General features: G+C 43.8%; 1 protein-coding gene across 1 annotated transcript in view; it reads right to left on the reverse strand.

Annotated features, from left to right (window-relative positions):
- SPOCK1 (SPARC (osteonectin), cwcv and kazal like domains proteoglycan 1) overlaps positions 1-22,778 on the reverse strand; it is a 1,898,920-nt gene extending 1,876,142 nt beyond the window's left edge. The window contains exons 1-2 of the mRNA XM_069199218.1: positions 22,191-22,778; positions 21,468-21,635 (exon numbers count right to left, since the gene is read on the reverse strand). Of these exons, the coding sequence (XP_069055319.1) occupies positions 21,468-21,635; positions 22,191-22,196 (174 nt within the window). The 5' untranslated portion in view covers positions 22,197-22,778. The remainder of the gene's footprint in view (positions 1-21,467; positions 21,636-22,190) is intronic.
- Between the last annotated feature and the right edge of the window lie 1,565 nt (positions 22,779-24,343).

Raw genomic sequence — 24,343 nt, forward strand, 5'->3', positions numbered from 1 at the left:
GAGTTTTTCCCTGGGCTGGCGGGCGGTCTTTTGGCGACCGCCCGCCAGCCCAGGGAAAAACTTAGAATACCCTCCGCGGTCTTTCGACCGCGGAGCGGTATTTCGGAGGGGGGAAGTCTGGCGGGCGGCCTCCGCCGCCCGCCAGACTTGGAATGACCCCCCAAGTTCTGTAAGTGTTAGTGTGTCACTGGTCCTCCCCCCAATGCTTGGAACAAACTTTGTGGCTCTAACCAGGAAAGTGCTATGAGCTTTCTTAGCCATCTTGTGGTGAGCACTTCACTTCCCTGAATAGTGGCGCCGCATTTCCTGAGAGGCCCGTGTCCTCCTTGCCGTCTATGCCCTTGTGAAGGGCTTCCCTCCAGCAGGAGCAGTGCTGTTTCCTGAAGAAGCATTGCTAGGGAAAACAAGCACATCATTTGGGCCGGTGCATTCACTGCAGCCATACTGGAGCATTGTCATCATCCCCAGGGCCTGGTGGGAGATTGCCGCCATCCAGGAAATGCCAGGGACAATCCAGTGTTGTCTCTCTTGCCCGTGAGACCCGAAGAGCAGTCCCTCCCTTGAAGATTTATCCCACAAGGAGGAGTGCTACCAGCAGCTGCACTGGCTCACGTCGTCAGCCAGAAGATACTGCTTGGGTCAGGGAGGTGTGGCCAACCCGCGCTCCCTAGCTGTTGGAAAATGGGTTATTGGTATGGGCAGGTAGGTATCCACACTTAGCAATAGGCCACTAACCTCCACTTAGGTCAAGTTAGGTCTCAGTAAATTAAACCCAGCTCAACCCTTGGTAGCTTGGCAATGAGCAACATGGCTTAACTTAGGAGGCAGAGTGTAAAGCATTCAAATATCACAAAACAGTAATTAAATAAAACACAGGAAACAATTTCAAAATCCAAAATTAATTTATAAAAATAAAAATATAATCTATCTTTAAAATTACACAAAAATGAATAAATTCGGATAAGAGGAACCGGAGATATGGATTTCTAGAGAATTATTGTTTTCTAGCGCCTAGAAACAAAAAGTGCCAAGCTGGTCATCTGGTCGCACCTCGACTGGGGCAAAGTCAATGTTTAAGGCCAACTGCGATGAAGCCCGGCTCAGCTACAGCCCGCGGGAGGCCTAGGTCAAAAGTTTACCTTAGGACTTAGTCATTTTTATGAAGATTTTCTTCAGCGGGGTGAACCTGCCAGTCCAATCCGACCTCCTGGAACTCTTCCTCATATACGCGCCGTAGGAGCCCTTGGTGGAGATTTTTACCTTCGGACTTAATCGTTTTTTTGAAGTGAAAATCCTTCGAGCTGGGCAAACCAGGATCTTGATCCAACGTCCTTGGAGCCCTCCTCGGAAACTCTGGCTGTGAGGTCCCGGTCAACTTCCTACGTTCCGACTTAGTCTCTTTTTTGGAGATTTTCTTCACTGGGACGAACCTGCAAGTCAGGCTGGGTCTCGGTTGAGGCAAGCTGGCTAGAGTTGCTGCGGCGGGTCGGTCCCTCTATGGAGCTTTTTTCCAAGAGTTCTCCAAACGTCTGGATCTTCTTCCAGATGTTCCTTTAAGGTTCTTTTGGGGTCCACAGCTCACCCCAAGGTTCTAGAAGCTCTGAGATGGTCCGTGGGGGTGTGAACTACAACCCCCAGAATGCACCTGGTGCAAACTCCTTTTTGGCCACTGGACAGTGGTCAGCTAGTTGGGTTCTTCAGGAGTTGGTGCAGAGGACTCTGGTTAGCAATTTTTCACCTGTAGCAAAGAGGGAGTCCCTCCTTGAACCAGTTGAAGCCAGGCAAAGTCCTTCTAGTGGTGAAGCCCAAGTGTGCAGCTGGTGCAGTCCTTCAGAATGCAGGGTCCAGGTGCAGGCCAGGAGTCCAGCAGGGCAGTCCTTCTTCTCCTGTAGTTCTTCCTTGTTGGAATCTGATGGGGATCTGAGGTTTGGGTGCAGGTCTGCCAGTTTCATCCTTGCTCCTGGGTGAAAAACAGGGGGTCCTGGTTCTCTGGGAAGTGTGGCAAAAATCAATACCAGGGAGCAACATTCCTCAAAAATCCATCATGGCTGAAAGTGATTTTTGGAGGTTACATCTGGCTGAGCCCACCCACTGGTGTGGCTAAAAATCCTAAACACACCTCTCTCCTGCCCTCTCCTAATCTAATCATGGGGCACCTAGTTGTCTGGGTTGCAGGATGTGGGGTTGTTGCTGGGTTGCTCCAAATGTCCTTCTCTGCCTTTGAAGACCAGTTTGGCAGCCCTCCCCCTTCCTGCCTCAACATCTGCTGAGTGGAGATCTCCTCCCACAGGCACATCTCTATGTGGAGCCAGGCCACTTCACACCTTATCAAGGCAGCCTGGCCAGGCTGCCAGGGGCTGACCAATCAGAGCACAGCAGCAAATACAATGCAGGGCTGAAGTTGGCAACTTTTCAGGTAAAGTTTAAAACTCTTTACCTGGACAAGTTATATTAAATCCCATAACAGGAAGTTGTGGGATTTATTATAACAATTATTTGATACCAAACTTCTGGTATCTGTTACTTAAGGGGACTTTAAAAATTAAAATAAAGTCTCCCCATTCTAGCCTATGGAGGCCATTCACTACAATGAGGGAAAAACGAATTTGTCTGTTTTACCTCACCAGGGCTTATAAAACTATTTTTATAAGGTCCCTGCTTATAGTTGCATGGCACCCAGCCCTAGGGGCACATAGGGCACACCTTAGGGATGACTTATATGTAAAAATAAGGTAGTTTAAGACTTTGCAACTACTTTTAATTCCAAAGTCGAATTTGCATGTAACTTTAATTTAAAAGCAGCCAGCAAGGCAGGCCTGCCTTTAGAATGACACTGGGTACCTCAGCAGTGCACCTATGGGGGCACTACCTATGCTGGGGTCCCTAAACCTCCATGCCCTACCATATACTAGGTAGGTTAACTTTGCCAATTATAATTAGCCTAATTTGCATATCCACTTTACACAGAGCACTGGCCCTGGGACTGGTAAGCAGTACCCAGGGCACAGGCAAGAGTCAGTAACCACCAGTGCCTGTCCAAAAAGTGTGGGGGTGACCAGGGCAAAAAGGAGGACTTTCCTAAACTCGCGGGTAAGCTCTGTTGGCATTGGTGCCACACCCCCTGCTTGCAAGGGTGGAGAGTGGGAGCTTGGACCCCTAAGTTCCTGCTGGAGCTCCCCCACCCTGCTCTCCTTCGAGGATTCCCTGTGCTTTCTACAGCTGCACTGCCTATTTGCATGTAGCTGCTCTTTGCATTTTGCACGCTGAGGATCAAGCAAAGTCTCTTCGCTGGATGCTACAGTGTATGCCCCCGTTGGCCATGCCTTGGAGGCAATGGAGATGTGGTAACATTATGGGGTAAAACCTTGATGGAGGCCCCCATGTGCATCACCACTAGAAACCTGCACTACTTAGGTAATGCTTATTGTTTTGGTCTTGGTAAAGTTAATGTAAAAGGCCTAATAATGGGTGCAGGTGCTCCTCGACCCTATGTTTTCTTTCTGAAACAATGGTATATGCAATATTACTTCAATACAAGTAAGTGTTTATTGATATTACTGCAATACATTTAACTGTAAATGCGATATTACCACATTGCACGGGATTGTTTCTTGTATACTGCATTACTGGTCTTTAGTGATTCATAATATAGAGAGTTATTTTTATACTCCTGTGTAGAGTCTCCTTTGTGGTATGTTCATTGTGTTGCTGTGCGAGTGTGTTGCACAAACGCTTTACACATTGACTCTGATGATAAGCCTGACTCCTATGTGCCAAGATACCAGAGGGTAAGCACAGGTTATCTTTGATGTGCAACGGATTTCCCCTGACTAGAGTGGTGGGTTGTGTCTGGCATAGGTGCATACCCTAGCCAACCAGAAATCCGATTTTTAACTGCCTCCCCCAAATCACAGGGACTTATGTTACATCACTGTCCTAATTCCTACTCTAACAATTACCAGGTGTATTCACCTGTCATGATTTATTTTATTTATTACAAAAGCAGGGGTAAGATTTCAGAAAGAAAGTACATACACTCACCCCACAACCACATATTTACAGTAGGAAATGATTGATAGGATGGGGGATGGATGCAGAATAGGGTGCTAGTAAAGGATTAGTAATTTATTTTTACTTTTGAAGGTGTATTATTTGAGTGGTCTTGAAAGAGTGACATTAGGAGGTGGAACGCAAGTTAGTTGGGAGTCAGTTTCTTTACTGAGTTTCAAATAGGTTCAATGACCAGAACTCTGAGTCCAAGCATAAGGTTTCTGTGTGCCGAAAGGATTTAGGCCCATATTTATAATTTTTTTGCACCTCATTTGCGTCATTTGTTTGACGCAAAAGCGGCACGAACTGACAAAATATAATTGTGTTTTTCAAGTTTGCGCCGCTTTTGTGTCAAAAAACTGACGCAAATGCGGCACAAAAAAGTATAAATATGGGCCTTGGTTTGCTGAGTGAAGGTTGTGGGGAGGTGTGTACTTGAAGAGGATATCACCTATAGGACGGGATAATCTGTTCACAGATTAATAAAAAAGTATTAGTAGTGCATGTAAAAGGTGGTCACTTCCCTCCACGTTATTACAGTGTTTTACTGAAAACACTGACTATTGTTTGACTATTTTTGTGGTAGGCAAATGCATCATGGGGTTTTAATTTGGTTTTGCTTTCAATAAACTAATTAGACTGAAACCAATGATTTGTGGGTAAAAACTTCAGGAGAAGAGGCAGCGTAGGGAGGTCATCACCCTATTTATACACATCTTCGTTTTTCTATGATGGCCATCCAGCCTGGTAACTGTAGTGAGAGGAGCTGGTTTGCCTGGGAAGGCTTTAGAGGGTCATCATGGTGAGGTTTACTCCTATCAAATGATGAAAACAAGTACATGGGATCTATACTAGTAAATGGTTGCAATAACCTATTTTATGGAGGAATCTTGCATGGATCATGTTTTGGCTGTGTGGAAAGGAATATCAGACCTGATGCTATAAATATATTTAATTGGTACCTACCAGTTACCAGGAGCAGCTACAGCAGTTCCTTAAGTGCATTGGATGACTAAAGTTTACACAAAGGTTTCTAGCGGATGGTGTCAGGATGAAAGTGTAAAACAACAAGATCCAAGTGCAGTGTTTGCATTGAAGACATATTGGTCTTTGATGGGTTCAGCATAAATGAGTGAAGGACAAGTCATTGCTATATAGCTGTGAAGTTAGAAATGCAATTAGGTGTCCTGGCTCTCCTAGATGAGTTCCGGTGACATGGCTGTCCCAGTGTCCAAGGAGGAGGCAGACATGTCGGTGGATTTGCAGTCATTACAAGATGTCATGGGGAGAGAGAGCAAGCAGAAATGATGAGGAAGGCAGCCAGAAATTGTGCTGTCATCCCCCACCATCACATCTCCCTCAGTTAGTGTCTGTATAGAGAACAGACATGCTGGGGGAAGTGTGTTGGCCTTTGAATTCCACAGGGGGATTTTGGAAAAGGTACAGACTTTTCATTAAAAAATATATATATATATATATATATATATATATATATATATATATATATATATATATATATATATATACACTGTTTTGTGAATCAGAAAAGAGATAATCTGAACGGTTGTATCTGTAGAAAGATTGGTTACAAAGACAACAGAAATAGAAAGCAAGTGATGACTACCCATAGCAAACTCAAAACGATTCCTTGTATAGGTGTAACATCCTGCAAAGGTTTGGAGTTCTGTTTGCTGCATCTGATCTGTGGGCAATATTCATTTGAGCTTCAAAATGCAGGGCCATTTTACATCATTTTATCTGTACAAAACCCAGCTATACTCTGCATTGTATTATCAGTTTAAGGGGACGAGGAGTTCCGCTAATGCAGGACTTTGAACCTCAGTTCTTCCTATCCAATAGAAGCATAACTTATCAAGACTTCTATGTGTCAAACTAGTGTAGCTACCAGCATATCACATTTGGGGGCTTAGTTTAAGGATATCTACAGCTGAAAAACAAGATAATGGAAACATATTGTTTATTTTTTGTGTTACAAAATTATCAGAGCATTAACACTAAAATTCAATATTAATTCAACCAATAACTGTGCTAAAACTTCACACTTAACAACCCATTTTCAGACACAAATTCAGTAAAAGAAATACCCTGATAAATTGGGCCAAACTCATTCTTCCATACATAGAATCTTCTACACCTGACGAGGAGGGACTATTCCATCTTTAGATATTGTATATTATTTACTATAACGAGCGCTTTACACTGTAGAAAATACTCCACCATTTAGTAGTATGAAATTAGTATTGTTGTGTGCTATGGTAGGTAAACTGTACAAATATTAAACGTTTCAACAGTGATTAACTTGACCCTCCTCACGTAGGAAGATATTTTAGGAAGGCTAACCCTTCACAGTGCCCTAAGACAGTATTTGGAAAATCTGGAACCTGCCAGTTCATGAATGAGTGTGATGTTAGGAAGGAAGGGAAAGGAGTAAAATGGAAGCTTGTGAATAGGAGGCGGGAGAGGGGCAGGATGAGGGCTGGGACACCTTGGGAGGGAGGCTCGGCAGCTTTTGACAATGGGACTGGTCACCAAAAGGAAGTAAAGGAAAATCAATAACAGACAAGTAAACTTAACTCTGTTTTAAACTAATAATACTCAATAAAGAAAAAGTATAAGCTAGTAGGACCATCCAAAATTAAAATTATAACTCAATTAAATTGGATACAGGCTCAAGGGTAAACGTATTTATCACACAACAGGAAAGAAATACTGCAAATTAGTCAAAACACAGAAAAAAGTTACTGAAGCTTTCATTAATCAAAATACACAGGATATTTGAATACAAAAAAATGTCCTTCTCTATATTCAACAGAACATACCTCCTAGTGATTTAGCAAAACTGACAAAATTAAGAAAATCGAACAAAGAGAGACAAAAAAATGAATGGGGCCCCCTCCTGTTTATTGTTTAGTTCTTATGAATCCAAACACTGGCCTTAGCATAAGGTAGGACATCTCCAAATATATACTTCGCTCATTGTTGAAGGATGTGGATAAAAGAAAAAAAGAAACAATTAAGGAAAGAGAAATGAGTGGCCAATGAACACTCCTCTGTGCCATCCAGTTCACAGTTGTGTTATTGAGTTGCTGGAGCTGATTGGGGAATCAAGAAAATACTAACCAATTGGGGCACTTAAAGGACAATTGGTAAGTTATATTGTCCATTCTATTAATCTATTTTCTATGTTACTCATCTTTTTGAGTTACTGAGTCAGATCATGTTTGGACCAAACAGATAATTTGACCAGACTAAAATGTACTTCTTAGTACCTCTCTTGGTTAACAGTCTAATGTGTCAAAGGCCTTTTAGATAATACTAATATGTTTCTTGATCAATAACCTTAACTCTTCCCTGAATCCGAATTTGTCAGAGATAACAATTGGTGAGATAAATAAGGTTAGGAAGTTGTGAAATGCTTTTATTCACATATGAGCTCTTTGAGCAAGACTTTTTGACTAGGGATGTGTGAGTTGGTAAGTCGGTTGGCTCACACAAATGTGAGCAAGTTATTTTGAAACTCCACAGCCTTCAAAAAGGGTGATGGTGGCAGAAATAAATAAAATAAAATGTTTATTGTTTAGCAGCTCGATGCAGAAGGAGACTGCCCAGGTTCAATTGGCAGCAGTCTCCAACTCAGGAGCCACCATTCCCCAATTAATTAACTTAGCCTGACTGTGGGATGCATCCAATACCACGGATGTGGCACAGGTGTAATTCCTAATGGAATCAGCTTTGCGGGTGCAGTTCACTGGAGAATATTTTGTGACAAGCTGCAGGGCCTAGTTGTCAACTTACAACCTACCTTTAATCGGTCTGTGTTTTGCACCCTGATTTGTGTTTTAGGAAATAAAGTTTCTGGCAGAATGTTATTTTGAGGATAGTGAGCTTCTGAATACTGCCTTTCCTCTTGGCCAAAGTGAGACTTTTGATGACAAATCCCTGGGTAATGGAGGGAAAATTGATCCTGCTCTTCAACCGCTACTCTTCAGAGAACTCTTGAACAACAGGATATGAAAGTGAGTCAACATCATACAAACTATCTGGTAAATTTGATGTGCTAATCACAGCACTACGTGGTGGTTAGTGTCACCTCACACACGATCATGTCTGTGCAGACATCGTAATGATTTGTTAAATCTTTTTTTTAAAAAAGTTCTGTTTGACATTAGACTTTCTCCTCTGTTGATTCCTCCTAAATCTCCTTGTCAGGTAAAACAGATGCAAAGCTTCTAGAAGCCCATAGTGACAAGAAAATGTGTGTACATGGCTACACAAAAATCAGTGGAAGTGCATGAAATCAAAGCAGCTCTCTTGCTGGACAGAGTTGTGGTCTCTTCGCACAATTCAGTGTTCTCTCCTAGCTCCTATAGCCCACGGAAGGCACCCTTAATTAACTTACAGGTCTATATCAGATCATTCTGGCTCTGGTGCCTAGAATGCTCCTCCCCCTGGTCTCTTCACTCCAGTTCCCACCACATACCCCCTTCCATGACTCCGGATCCTACTCTTTCTTGAATCTCACAACTTCACATGCCTGTACCAGTCATTGTCCGATTGCCCCCAGCCAGAAGAGGTTTCAGGGTTGTAGGTAGTGCTGGGAGATAGGCTCAAATCTTTTACCAAAAATCACAGTGTTCTTTAAAAGTATGCCAGCGACAGAATAGGGGAGTTATTAAAATATGTTAGGAACTAATTACATTTTTCACATACACTCTATATCTAAAAGATCTTGAATTTTAGAAGCAGTAGATCATTTGTCATTCGTGACAAAATCACGACCTTGAACTCACACATTGTATGGAAGCCACGCTGAGTAAAATAGAAAATCATAAGTGGCAAGCAAAGGTTTAGGTTTTGTAATACAGGGAGGATTGCTAGCTCGTACCCATCCACTGGCTGATTCTAGTGTTCGATTCTTATCAGGCCATAGGTGCAAACACAGCACAAAGACTCTCAGCACCAGCCCATCAAGAAAGAATACCCATTAAGATATTTTCCATTAATATCGAGAACCGTTTTCCATCACCCCTATCGCTCTGAGATAAGATCTATTTAGCCTCTGAATTCACATTTTCCTAAAGTGCGAGAGTCGATAGCATCAGTCAGTTCATTGGTTCCCTTTTGACATCCTGTTACATCAATTGTGAACTGTTTCACACTAACCCGACTTCCACCCAATCATCAAGGAAATTGGTTATCAAAGTCAAAAAAGCTCACATAATTCAATTTAGCATTTGTTTCCAAGCCAGCTATAAGCAAATGCATCTGCATCTATCATCCTCATAAAGGAAATTCAAAACACTTTACTTGAAATAAGAGAACCATCCACTCCCTGTCTCCATTGCTACAAACTTGTAGCACACTAACACCTCTGTAATGTCTTAGTGCCGGATTAAACCCTGTGGAGGGCTCCAGGCAGTCGAAATTTCAGGGGCCCCCTCACAAATGATCTCCTAATACGTGTTTAATTTCACCAATCAACAATCTTAATAAACCAATTTTATCACACAAAACTAAACATTACATGTATGTAGTTTGCACCGAATTATTTTACAAACTGACAGCTGATAGAAGATGAGCTTTTATGAGAAAAACCCATATGTGAATCTAATATTCATGGTTTATGTAATTTAAGTTGTTAATGGGTACATTACATTAATACAGTCTTTTCTCTATAGAATTTTTAATGTAACGTTTTCGTTTCTTTGAGTTGATTCACTTTTTTCTATTTTTTTAGAAACAATTTAAGAAGCTTGATTATAATTTTCTTTCAAGATCAAATCAATATTATTTTGATCTGTTGTCGCGGGTCCCCTAAAAACAGTGGGATCCATAGGCTGGTGCCTACTTTGCCTATTTCGTAATCTGGCATTGTCTCAGCTGTAATGATATGTGCCGGTCTAGTTGCTAAGTGGCAGTGTCACGGTTTGTTTGACCCAGACTTTTTCTTCTGGGCTGGGAGGTTATAAATAAATGGGAAAGGTCAGACGGGGTCTTCCCTCCTATACTGGCAACCAGAGTGGTCATCCATTCATTTCTAAGTGCTATGGCGCATGGTGGCTGTGAGTGGTACCCCCAGTTACACTGCTGACGAGGGGGCTTCACTCATGCGTTCACCCGCTAGTATTGCCTGACGCGGACTGCATCGGCCTCGCGTCAACGTGGTCCGACAGTGCTGGGAGTGCGTCCTCTTGGCATGACTTGCTGGACTTGTGTGGTGCATGCAGGACTCATCGGGCCGAATGTGGATTGGCTCACAGTGATGTAAAGTCCCACTGTTTACGTCCCCAGGGCTTGCTCCTGTTTGCTGCGAGAGCCACCCATGTGCTATATTCCTACTTGTCAACATAAGTGGCATCTACGCACATACACAGCCTTGAGGATCCTGGACCGGGCATGTGGTGAGAGACTGAGTGGCTGCTTTTGGGGAAATACGTGTGGCTCACACATCAGGCTGTTCCTGACTCATTATCACATGTGGTGATCACACCAATTGGCAGTGAAGTGGGAGCAAGTGAATGGCAGTCGTATCCTAAATAAATGAATGCTCACCCACCAGCATCAAAACACACGATTGGGACACTGCACAGCGTGTCTCAAGTGACAGACATGGACTGCAGTGAGAGGAGTGTTTACCCAGGCATATTAAAATAAAACACAGTTTGCGCTGTCACCATGGCAGATAACCCAGTGCCAGCCCCTCCCCCACCACCACAAAACACCATAGTGGGGGCACTCCTGTCATTCAGTGATCTGGCTGACCCAGCTACAGCGTCACCCAGGTAGAAAGTATGAGTCTGATGACTAGACAGCTTCTTCATGGCTACCTGTGAACAGGATGGAGCAGTCAAGAGATTCCTACTCCTTCATTTTTTTTTGGGGGGGGACGAAGTTTATAAACTCTTTAGACACCTCCCAAACACAGGCACCAATGATGAGGAGGTAAGGGCACTAAATGCGCATTTTGATCCGCAACTAAACCCAGACTTTGAATGATTTAAACTGGCTCCGAGAGCTTGCAAGCATGTGCACAGAAGATGATCAATCGAAGGAGATACGAGCACAAATCATACAAGGATGCATGAACAAGACACTCAGAGACCTTTAATTGAGGCAACCCAACATAGCCTTGAGGAAATACTAATAATAGCACGCTCTCATGATCTATCAGCTGCCGAGATGGACCTGACCATGTCACAACACCGTAAAAGGCCTTGGTGGTCAAGACGGAACGTGTGGACGCAATGCAGATGTAGCAAACAAGGAGGCGGATGAGAATGCACACCCCAGCTAAACAAGGAGGACGTTGTGACTAATGTGGGAGAGAAGAACATAACCCAAATGACTGTCTAGTTCAAGGAAAGACATGTTCAAAGTGTGGGAAGCTTAACCATTTCGCCACTGTCTTCAGGGGAGGCGTAAGAGGTAGGCATGCACCCACAAGGGCGATCAAGCAACTGTTGGATGCACCGGTCTCACAAGGTACCCACTACCAGACACCGCATTACACACCTCAAAACCCCTCTCCAGAAGAAGTATTCCTAATATCGTTCATGAATGATCTGAAGAGACACAGGTGACCCCAACCAACGTGCAAAGTTGAGATAGCTGGGTCTTGAGTCAAAGCACTCACAGACATATAGACACAGGATCCTCAGTAAATGTAATGGGCATACACCAATATCGGCGCCTCCAGCCCGCCCAACATTGGCACCATCAAATACCAAGATATTTACGCACGGGAGCCACACACCCCTGCCTCTGAAGGGGCGCATGACAGTAAGAGTCCAGACGGAGGACAAAGAAATCCATACCACCTTTCATGTAATCAACAGGGAAGCGAACACCCTCCTCAGCAGCAAGTTGGCAGAGGAGTTGGGAAAGGTGTTGTTTGCAAGAAGCATAAGGATATTCCGGATAGACGAACTGCTAGGACAGTTCCCGGAGCTGTTTACTGGACTAGGCTGTTTAAAAGCACCTCCAATTCAGCTGCACATTGACAAGGCCGTAAAGCTGGTTGCAACACCAGTGCATCCCATTTAACCTTGGACCACTAGTGGAACAGAAGCTAAACAACCTTGAAGACCAAGGGGTCATAGAGAAGGTGTCAGGACCCACCTCCTGGGAATCGCCAATGGCAATAGCAGAAAAGCTGAAACAGCAAGGGAAAATCAGGCTCTGCATTGACATGCGGCTTACTAACAAGGCAATCAGAAGGGAGAGGCACATTACTCCCACAATAGATGACATAATTGCAGACCTCAATGGTTCAAAATGGTTCTGCAAATTAGACCTGAATGCTGAATACCACCAGCTAAACTTATCAGAGGAGAATAGATACATCACCACTTTCTTGATGCACCTGGGACTGAAGATACAAACGACTGAGTTTTGGCATATCATTAGCCACCGAAGTGTTCAACGATGCAATCCGTCAGACCCTGTCCGGACTCCTGGGTTTCATGAATGTCAGTGATGACATTCTGATCTATTCTGCCACCACTGAGGAATACCACTGACACCTAAAGGCCACCCTCAAGCGGCTATCAGAGCATGAGATCACCCTCCACAAGGACAAGTGCTCTTTCCTTCAGACCTTGATTGACTTTTTTGGATGTGTGTTCAATCAAAATGGCATTCAAGTGGACCCGCGGAAGTCAAATGCCATTAGACAAGTCTTGGCCCCACAAACTGTGACCGAAGTACAGATTTTTCTGGAAATTACAACATATTGTGGAAGATTGATTCCGAAGCTAGCCACTCTATCTGAGCCCTTAAGAAAGCCAGTGCTCCCTGGGTGTGGGGTAGCTGGGAAGAAAGGGCATTTCAAACATTAATGAACTGTGCATTACCACCATGCAATACTTCAACCCAACTAATAAGACTGAACTTGTGGTTGATGCGAGCCCAATGGACCTTGTTGCTGTCCTAATCCAGGAAGCTGAACTGGGCAGGTGGGCTCCACTTGCATATGCTAGCAAGGTCCTGACCCAACCAAAGAGCACTATTCCCAGTTCAAGGGGGAGGCACTGGCCATAAAGTAGGCATGTTGACATTTCCATTTGTATCTACAAGGAAGACCACTCAGTGCAATCACAGATCAGCAACCACTCATCCCGCTGATCAAGGGGACTGTGCCACACCCACCTCCCCAAATCTAACCGTGGGCTATACAATTCTAGCACTATTGCATGGAAGTTGTATGCCAACCTGGAGCCAGGAATCCCGCTGACTTTCTGTCAAATCACCCATTGGAGCAATCTCAGGTTACCATCTGGGAGGAGGAAGCCACCGAAGAACATGTATATTGAATGTGGTTTCAGTGGTCATTCGAATAACCAGAGGTGTGAGCTTATCACGGTTTGTGCTCTTAACTTTACATGTATATTGGAGGCCATAGGATGTAAGCCATTGATGGCTAGTATTATTTATGCAGGTGATAGCTTACACAGTTCTCTACTTTGTTCTATAATATGAACTCCTACTGGGACCGCCATATCCTCTAATTTGTTTCTTTTGGCACAACCCAGATCTACTTGGACCTTACATGCTCGTTGGACTTTTATATCAGATCAAACATTACTTGAGGGCTTGCATTTTTCTACTCAGAATTGTCACTTGACTCATTTGCATTATGCTTATCATGGCTTAAGCGCCTTAAATCATCTCCACTACTGTGTGACATGTTAAAGGGTACACTGTAGGATTTTCTGGCTTGGATTGGAAATTTGAAACCATATCATATATGGACATATATCTTGGATTAGGCTTTGAGGAAGTCTTGATGGCAAAACACGTATCTGCTGTAAATCATATATTGGAACCTTTGTGTTTTGTGAAGAACTTGTCTTTGTAAATAATTGACTACAGAATTATACCTATACGTCTTGAAACTTTTAGACTTTTACAGTGTGCCCTGGTATTCTTGTAGAATTTGTAACCGTATGTGGATTTTCCAGTGTGCCAACCACATCCGTGGTGGTTGGGTGTATACACCAGGAAGGTATCTATTGGACAATGTGTATTTGGATATCACAATATTCCTCCTTTCCCCAAATATTATATGTGGCCTTGGATATGCAAACTAGATAGCATAACCACCATCATTTTGGAAAACGTACAAGCACTTGCTCAAAATAGTTCTCCCAAAACAATAAATATGAGGGAAATTTCTGATGCCATCATAGACGATGATGTCCTGCTACAAGTGAAACAAGGCCTGGAAACGGCTCTTGGCACAATTTTCTCCAAAATACTAATGATTGGACAGATGTAGAGAAAGACAGATTAATGAAGTTATGGAGGGTACGGGACAAACTTAGCTCGACCCCTGATGGGCTCATCCTAGGAGGACCCCATTTGGCGAGTCCCCTTACAACTGCAGCATCAAGTGATCGTGCTAGCTCATGGAGGACACCAAGGCATTGCAAAAATGAAACCCGCATGAGAGACAAAGTTTGGTTTCCTGGCCTTGAGGCTGGGGGAAGATGACTGTGTGAGACAATGCCTGCCTGCCATCTGATGACCATCCCTAATGTGCCTGCACCAGTCATCACAGAAGAGCCATGCATCACCCCATGGTCAAGGGTCAGCCTTGATTTGGGGAGTTTCCTCGATGGCTGAATCATCCTGTTTCTAGTGGATGGATATTCCAAGTATCCGATTGTTGAAGTTATCGAGTTGAGAGCTTTCAGTAATGTCGGTCCAACCCTCGAGATGGTCTTTGCCATGTTCAGCCTCCCCGACGAAATAATGACCAACAATGGGCCTCCTTTCCAAGGGTCTGAGGCTAAAGAACTAATGAGGGGTCTGGACATTCGACACTGGTGAATCACACCGCAATGGCCTCAAGCCAATGGTGAGGTTGAGAGCTTTATGCGCAAGCTCAACAAAGTTCTTCGAATTTCCACCTTTGAGGCTAATGACCCTGAGATCAGCCTTCACCATTTCCCCTGGGAATACAGGAGGAACACCCCACTGTACTACGAGACGCCCTATGTGGTCGCATAACCCTCATGGGACAGAGACGAGACATCTCTATTCACCCTGGGTGACAGCCATCTCCATGCTTCCTGGAGCGAACACAGGCCAGAAGAAGGGGGATGAATGACCAGGCGAGAAGAACTTGGCGTGCAACTCTGCTGAGCCTACAGAGTGGTGATCATAAAAGACCAGAAATTTGGCTGGAAATTCCACACGCCATATGAGCCAGGGTTATGGACAGTCACCGGAGTGGCCGGCTCCATGGTGATGGTGGAAAAAAAAAAAAAAGAGGGCGAGAGGGTGACGCAAAACATCTCCTGGTTTCGAAAAGCAACGTTTGTGGAACCCACAAATGAGATGTCCAACACTGACTATTCGCCGGAGGGGTCAGCAGGTGAGAAGCCAGAGTGTAGGACTGAGGGTGACCTGCATTTGGCGACTAGACCAACCCTTCCTGGACCACTCGTGACTACCCTCCTGGTGGCTCAGGAAGGTGCAAGCTGATCTCAATCACAGAGGTAGAACCTCAAACCCAATCCACCGCCCAGTCAGAGACTGAAAGACTTGGTGCGTCATCTAACCTCCTAAATGTTTGAATCTATTTGGGGAGGGATATAATTATGTGTGAAGGTCTAGTTCCCAGATGGCAGCGTCACTGATTGTTTGATCCAGAATGTTTCCTCTGGGCCAGGAGGTTGTAAATAAATGGGAAAGGCCAGGCGGGGTCTTCCTGCCTGTACAGGCAACCAGAGTGGTCCCCCCACTTACATCAGCCATCATCGCACTACTTAAAATGTTGAATGACTGGGGTGAGAACCTGAAGGGTGTTCTAGCAAATATTGGGGGTACACAAATTACTCTGCGATCCTCCAACATTTCCATGTTGCTAACCCATGCTGAAATACGAGATAAACGGCCGACAAGTGGAATGAACAGAGACGTAGGAGTTGCCAACATTCTATGGATCTGCACAACAAAATATCACAAATAATTTTTGAGTTCTATAATTGGTATTTCACACTCTATAAAAAAGCAGGTCAAATTTTACACATAAAGTGTGGCACCAGAAATAAATTGCCACAAAACTCCACGAAGGGGTTGCAGAATGGTAGATGCCATCTTTCGACACACTCAATGTAGCGAAGGTAAATAGGAAGGGACACTGGAATTAGTGAATGCTACACATTCCGCATAATGATGGACACCCCACTCAATCTATCATCTACAGGAAAATTTACAGATTTCAACAAAATATGTGTTACAAGTTCAAACAGATCAAAAGGTTATTAAAAAATAAATAAAAATACCACAGTTGGTGATCAGTGGCAGACCATTTGCAAAGGTGAAGTGGTACCTATCAGCTGCTGGTTGGTGTTTTCAGGTGTTACACTGGTTCTAAGGAGCTAGAACTTGGCCCGGACAGTATTAATGCGTGTAAAAGCGAAAAAACAGTGAAGTAACACTAACACAGAATGTGCCATATTATGCCTCATAAATTGATTTTTACTTGCCATATAATTTAACCATGACGCATAATGTAACCATCTGCTGCCACAAAACCGCAGTGCCCCCAACAATAGGTTCACATTCACCTCAGTATCTGATCGAAAGGAAGCTCCGATCAATGAACAACTCCAGCAGGCCATCAAGGGACACACATTACGTCAACACCTATAATGATGCACTAAAGCGAATTGCCAACCAGCCAACGCATTCTTGAGCAAGACATATTTTAAAACAGTAAATTGCATGGATATTTAACCGGCAGTGTCCTCTACACACAATGCGCGCTGATTTCTACTTTTCAATGTGTTCTCACTAGGCTGTAGCTTTCTTATCAGCTGCATTCCCACAGCAGCTGCACAGCCGTAGCAAATCAGCATACGCATTGTCAAATTAGCATAAACATTGTCTTGGTGGTTTTGAATGCATTCTGATGGAAGTCACACATCCCTTTGACTTCTAAGGCAGCTTTTCATTAGCCCTCAAAGGTCAGCCGAGCGTGTTTGCCCACACATCTCAAAGCAATCTCAGCAGCAGATCTGCAGACGCTACTGAGAGCGCCTCCACCGCAGATTGCCTTTATTGACCCTGGCTGCATCCTGCGCTCACTGCACAGCCAGGTGCCCCGGCACTGCCGGACCGCTGGAGTCACGGGTTCAAATCAGCGTCCTTCTCTGCCGGTCAGCGAAGGTGCATCTAAATGCGCTGCAAACTAGGAGCACTGCAAACAACTAAAAAGATATGAGCCCGAACATGTTTGTAAAAAGCCAGCCATGTCGGCGACAGCGAACGGCTGCTGGATGCCAACAACGAGAACACAAAGGTGCAGAGTGAACATCATTCCATGCTGGAAAATAAAATAGCTGTACCCTGAACCAAAATCGTGTTATGGAGATTGTGCACTTCCACAACAAACTGAGACGTACATACATTGCAGAGGTGCTTATATCGCTGCTATCGTCCCTGGCTGTAACGTTAGTGCGGACTCTCTTACTTATCACATACGTAAACTTGAGCTGGCCAGAAGGATATCAGCATTTCACAAACACGCAAACTCGAACTACGATGCATTTTAGTCATCCAATATGTGGCGGGGTGCACAATTATCTTGGCAACACAATCGTTGACTGGCCGCATGCTGTGTGACACATTTATCTTTGCAAAGGGTACATGTGATTGGCAGTTATTGAGCCCAGCCTTGAAATGTTAAAAGTGGAACTACAAGGCCCAGAATCCAATTTACAATTGAATAAATAGGGAAAGACCTGGAGGCCCTTAGCACTGATACAATCTGACTTCCACATAAGCAGCATAGCATTAACAATGTAATAACATCCTTTCTGAAAGCAGCAGTTAACAGCTTGCACAGCTTCCAGTCACATTTTAAGACTTTAGCATCTCCGGAGGTTTATCCTTCTATCGACCCAAGTAATCGGACTTTTCTTCCAGATTATGAGCCTCAAAAATAAAATAGAAAACAGAACACACTGCAATATAACTAGAGCTGTCACCTAGATCCATGTCATCAGTGCACAATGATTACAGTCCTGACTTTCATCAGACAATCCCATGTCTTCTGGGAGTTGTAGGCATGGGTTGCCTCCACTGAATTCATTCACCCAACACACGTTATGTTTTATTATACTAAATATGGATGGATAAACGTAATGATGGGCACTGCATTAGATAGTACACAAATGAGTTTTGAGTTGTTTCCCAGAAATATAGGAGATTAGATATTTCTGATGTTTAGAGGGAGTATGTTTCATGCATAAGGCATGAGCTAAGAAGAGGTATGGCAACTTCTTGTTTTTCAAAAAATGTCATACATATTATACACACAAAGGGGCTCCTGGTCAGTGGGCTGTTAAATGGTCATTCACATTTTTGCTTCCGCCCATCATAGCATACAGCATGGAGCAGTGGATCGGCCCACTTTTCCCACGGGCTCCCTTTACTTTGAGTCACTACAGAAATCATGTGCACATTGTTTCCATCAGCCTAAATATATCTCCTTTAGTCTTCAGTGAGAAAGGTGGTGTGATTCAAACTGTATTTGTTTTATTGTAATAGTTTTGTATAACTTGCCAGCTATTTATTTTGCCTGCACTTTGGACGCTCCGCAAGGTGGTGATTTATTTCCAAGCCCTTTTTTTAAGTTTTTCTTATAAACGGTTTAAAAGGCATTGCAATATTGTAGCAGTCTGCCATTTGACAGCTTAGTTAGTTGGCATTTATTCTTGTCTCCCTTGCAAATAACAACAAGAAAATGCATGGTACAACTGAAAGATGTATTTAGAAACATTACTCATAATGGAGCCACATCGGTGAATGTTTTTTAAATGTTACATTTTCATTGCAAGCATAAGTTGGCCATATTTAGGTGGTGGCATGTTTACTTTTTATACTTGGGACATGTCCTTGCAATGAGAGCATTAAAAAATATAACCAGCTTGCCAAGGCCAGAATTATTGCTTTGCCAATGTTTGGTGATTCATGAATCTGCAGATTTTTTCAGCAAGTAGGCATTAGAAGGCAAATGGCTCTTGCAGAAACAGAGATAAACCCAGTGATTAGGCCAAAGGCATTATTACATCAAGTATTCTAATGTTGCAGGCCTCCAATGTTGATGAAACGTTTGGTAGATTCCCAGATAAACTGCTTAGCAGTGATGTAGGTGTGACTGTATCAATTATAATACAGTCAGATGGCTCAGTCTAAAGCTAAAAGATGGATAGTGCAGGGTGTGTAAATTGTCGAGCCTCGAACGAAAAGCTGGAGATCAGAATCAAGTTTCACTCCACAGAGGAGAGATTGAGCATGACCCTAGACTGGAGGGCCAGAGAGAGGCCGCCTAGAGGTCTATGCTGTCACCCATCACCAAACCCTAAGTTTTATCAACGTGTAGTTTAATCCAGATCTCTCACATTTCATCCTGATCTTTCAGCATATAACATTGTAAAGTGGTTGTCAGCTAATATAGGATGCTCACATTAAGTAGAATCAGAGGTTTGTCAGCTTGCTTATAGAAATAGAAGCCATGGAATACGAAAACTGAAGGTTTAACATAAGACGTTTAGTAGGTAGTGTCACCATTCCAATCCTGAGAGGACCCTACTGGCCATGGCTAATGCATTAGACATGAATCCATCGTACTGTCACTTTCTGAGCACAGCCAGACAAAAATCATGAAAAAAGAATTGTCATCTGGCTGGCCAGTCACACAGACTCTGTGCAGCAAGAGATCAAGACCCCTTAATAAACAGTGTCAAATGCCGCTGACAAGTCAAGTAAAAGTAGGGCATTGACACAGCAGCGAGAGTCAATAGCCAGAGAGATACTGTCAAGGACCACCACTGACACCACCTCTTGGCTGCGAACCAGTATAATGACAGCCCGAGTGTCATCACATTGTCCACTGTCTCACAAGAAACAGCACAGCTGACAATCCACACATCAAGGATCTATGCTGCCAGTCAGAGAAGTGTGATAATGATTAGTGCCTTGAGTGCCGAAGACTACAAACATGGTGTCATAATGTGGAGCCAGGTGGCAACCGTCCTTCAGGGTTTGCAGAGGTTTGCTCTTCATTCTGTTAGTTTGCAATGAGGTATGCATAAACTAAAAGTGTGAATTTCATCACTGATTTACAATAGCAGACACTGTTTATGCATCAGAATGGCATCTCTGTTCACTTTATAACTGTCTGTGCGGCCTGTATTCATCTGTTTCTTTGAAGCTCAGTTTCAGCAGTTTACAGAATATTTTTTTCAACCTATGTAGACTAATGTTAGCTTTAGTCACCAGTTTCGCGCCCGGGGCTTATCTTGAAAAACTCCAATGCATGCTAGGAGTTCTAGTGTTGGTTCATTTCATCCGAATCAGTTGGAAAAACATAGATAACTACAATGATTTGTAAAAGGAAGAGCCAAGACTGAAACATGGTATCACTAGTGACATGGAATCATAGGATACTCTCCTTAATGTACATCCTAAGACCAGAGAACCCACCCAGTTACCATTATACTAGATGACTGGAATAGGGATCGCAAGTTTCTAGTTCCGGGCTTTCATTTAGCAACCTCTTGCACTAGGGTCTTGTGTTCCTGATTCAAGTCAACTAAACCAACTGGATTAACACGCATTAAAAAAGTGTAAAGCACGAATAGTAAACCTGAAACATGGTGTCTCTAATGACAAACCGATCCTCAGGGGTGCTGCAGCAGTTTTTAGAATAGACGTTCTGGCCAACAATATCTCCTCACTAACATCATTGAGGACATTTTAAAGCACTTCTTTCAAAACACAATAGGAAGGTTTGAAAAAACTTTTAATGTGCATTGTCCTCTTTTTTTCTACGGGTGCTCCAGCACCTTCTACGCCCCTAGCATCAAAGAAAGACACTGGCCCTCCAGTAACCTTGGGACATCCCCTCTATGCTCTCGGACACGCCAAGTTTTCTGCATCCAAGACTAACTTGCTGCTCCAGCCAAAGCTTTTTCTGTGCATTCTGGGACTTGTAGGCTTGTTTTATTAAAATAATAATAAAAATGGCACCCGTGCCCAATTTCTGGAACTGAAATCACTGACGCTCGGCCCTTAACGATATTAATGTGAACAATTGTGGATTCCTGCTTTTGCAACCATCATGACAAAAACAGAAACTTATTTCAAAGCTAACCAGTGGTCACGAAGGCCACGTCCTTTTAAACTTCCCTGGTTGCCTTTTCCTTTACGTGCGTTAATTGTCCTAATAGGAGGCACACTGCGGACACGTATCTCCAGGCGCGTGCTGCCTATCAAGTGTCGGTAAACCACTGGATTGCAGACTGCACACCGTGCACCCCTGCGTGACTCCTATGTGAACAGGAAACTGGCAGAAATAAACGTGCAGGTAGTCAGGTACTCACATCCCGGAATTTGTTCCAGTACTTGTCTTTGTCGTACTGTGAAACGGAGCTCAGCCATTTGTCGTTGTCCAAGAAATGCCCTTTATTGTTAGTGCTGGCGATGATCTCCGGGTGCCTGGCTCTCACGTGCAGGCAACACAGGGCGAAAACCACGAGCACCACATTCACCTGGGGAAAACAAACAAACCCGGATGAACCAGACACTCGCATCACAGCTGCGAGGCGTCTGTATCAGAAAACACACGTGGAACTCTAACGCTTTTAAATCAAGAAAATATTTCAAGGCTGGCACTTTCAATTTAGAATATATAATATGTGGAATTGTATTAAAATATCACAACTAATACTCGTGTATTACGGCGTAAGCCTGGCTGTTTCTGCTAGAAGTAGAAGTCTCCTCAGAGACTTAGGAATGCTAAAACGCGTTTAAGCACCTCTAGGATGCTGAAGCACTCGGCACTTAACAGAAGAATATCTTTTTTTAAATCCGCCATGCACACCGGTGAGGCATTTAACGCGTGCACACCTGGGTGCTGAAGACAGCAACTTCCGAAAACAGTGTTTACGCTCACAGCATGCTCTGTTTTCTTTCCATTCCTGCACCTGCCGGAGATGTGTAAAACACGGGAAATGCCAACGGAAAATAGAACGTGCTGTAAATACTAACATCACATTTCTCTTTATAAGAAATACGTTTTTAATGATTAATAAAATAAGCAATACCTTCATTTTTGGCAGATCCTGTCAGGTCTAGTATTCGCTACTCCTTTGTCTTGCCCGTTGTTTTTCTTAGATTTTACTCCGATGCACTGATACGAAGAAGCTGGGAGCTATGTGGTTTTGAGGGTTCCTGAATGGTGCTATCGGGTGCCCCCTCCCGGGCAGAGGGTAGGACTGCTACACCGTGCAAGCTGCTGCAGACTGAGAGGGGAAGCAGCCGCTCTCTTCGAAGGTGTCGATGACTGGCTCAAGCACTAGAAGCGAGTGGCTGCTGAGCGGCTCTGGGGCAGCTCATCTGCTGTGACCAAAGGGACGAACTGAACGCGATTCCAGCCGCAGCGGCTCCTTTTGAAACGTGCTGTAAGCCCAAGCCTGAGAAGCGGCGTGCAGCTTGCAGTAGCAGGTCGCTGGAGACTGACAGCCGAAAGACTGGGCGCTTTAGGTGCAAATATCTGCTGCTGCCTGCCTGTCACATCAGGAGGCGCACGCGACCGAGCGCCTGCATTGGCTCGAACTGCATTAACCAGATCCACCGGCTCTGTGATGCTGCGAAACCGCTGATGGAGAACGGGAGCTCTTTCACACTAGTGCTTCGAAAAAGGTCATGAGCCCGGCGCTACGTTCTCTGATTGATCAAAAAAGAGCTCGACATGCATTCATGAATGGCACGTCACGCACGAAGGTACTGTGTTTTTGAAATGTGGACGCAATCATCCTCCCAAATGACTTTGTTTTGGGGATTTTCTTCTCAAAAGCATACATCTCAATAAGCAAAAATAACCGTCAGTCAAACAAATAATCGTGTAATACAACAATGAACTAATACACAATTTATGTATGATTTGAAGATCTATGACATATACTTCCACACAAGTGAAAAGCACATGGTAGTAAAATAACAGCTAAAGATAAACGCTTAAAAATAAGGATCCGAAGGGCTGAATCTTCATAGTCACAATTCGGTTAGCCTGAAGCGTAAACCGTGCAGGCGTGATCGAGAGTTTTACATGAATGCCTATTAGCAGTGCAGTGGTGGTTAGAGTGTATTCCCACTACAAAGCACTACCCGAAACCCAATAGGATTACAAACAGAATAATACGTTTATGGGGCATTACAAGATGTCTAGAGCACCGCTACAAGAGTGAAGTAGCGGAGAATCCCACACATTAATGGTCCATAGATCTACACAGTTAATAGCCCGCGATAATTTCAGATGCTTCGTTGAGCCTCGTCATGGTCACTCCACTTGTTAATAATTAGACCATTCTAAGAACCTATGTATTATACCCGGTGCTTTAAATGCTAATATTGAGGAACTGGTACTAATTTTTCACAGTGCCAGCTTGCCCCCGGGAAGTGCCAGTACTCTCCCATTAAACGCGTTGTTGCACTGCAGAGAATACTCTACCTTTCAAATTAAAGTAGTGCAGGTACTCAGTACAAGTCAGTACTGATTATACGTGGTGAAAGGACGAAGTCACGTTACACAACGAGAGAGATGAGAGGTAAATCCTCCATACGCCCTCCCAACATAAAAATACTATACGCAAAAGAGGTGTGGAGGGACAAGTTCACTCCATATGGCCACAATCACTTTGATTTTGACCCTGCCACCACTCATAGCCCTTTTGACACTGTTGTGTTGATTAGCTGGTGGGGAATTCCTCCTCGTGGAAGAAGTGGTCTCACACACTTGGTCGTGTCATGCTTCAATGTTGACCACCTCTATCCACCCTTGTAGGACAGTGCCACCAGGGAGAACTCAACCTCTTGGTGAACTACCCCAGAGGGAATTCCTAGATAAGGCTTGCTGGATAATAATGGGATCCAGATCTGTTGAAAATACCTAGCAGACTATCAGTATATTTTACCTTTAATAATGGTGTCCGATGGTATGGTTAAAAACCTATGTCGAAGGTAACCTGAGTATAATGACTCAGCCCGTTGTTCAAAAAGCCAACATGTTTCTGCCCTCACACTGAGCCTATTCTAGTCTGGGATATTCTTCAAGGCTATGGATCCCTAGTCAAGCGGAAGTCAGTAGACACCTATTCTACTTCTGGTGAAGTTATTCACACACTTGAGTCCTACCTGAGTGGGAAGAAGTCATCTACACACCTATTTGAGAAAGATAACGTGAAAATTAATGGGGATA

The sequence above is a fragment of the Pleurodeles waltl genome, chromosome 7, assembly GCF_031143425.1.
Source record: "Pleurodeles waltl isolate 20211129_DDA chromosome 7, aPleWal1.hap1.20221129, whole genome shotgun sequence".
Classification (NCBI taxonomy): domain Eukaryota; kingdom Metazoa; phylum Chordata; class Amphibia; order Caudata; family Salamandridae; genus Pleurodeles; species Pleurodeles waltl.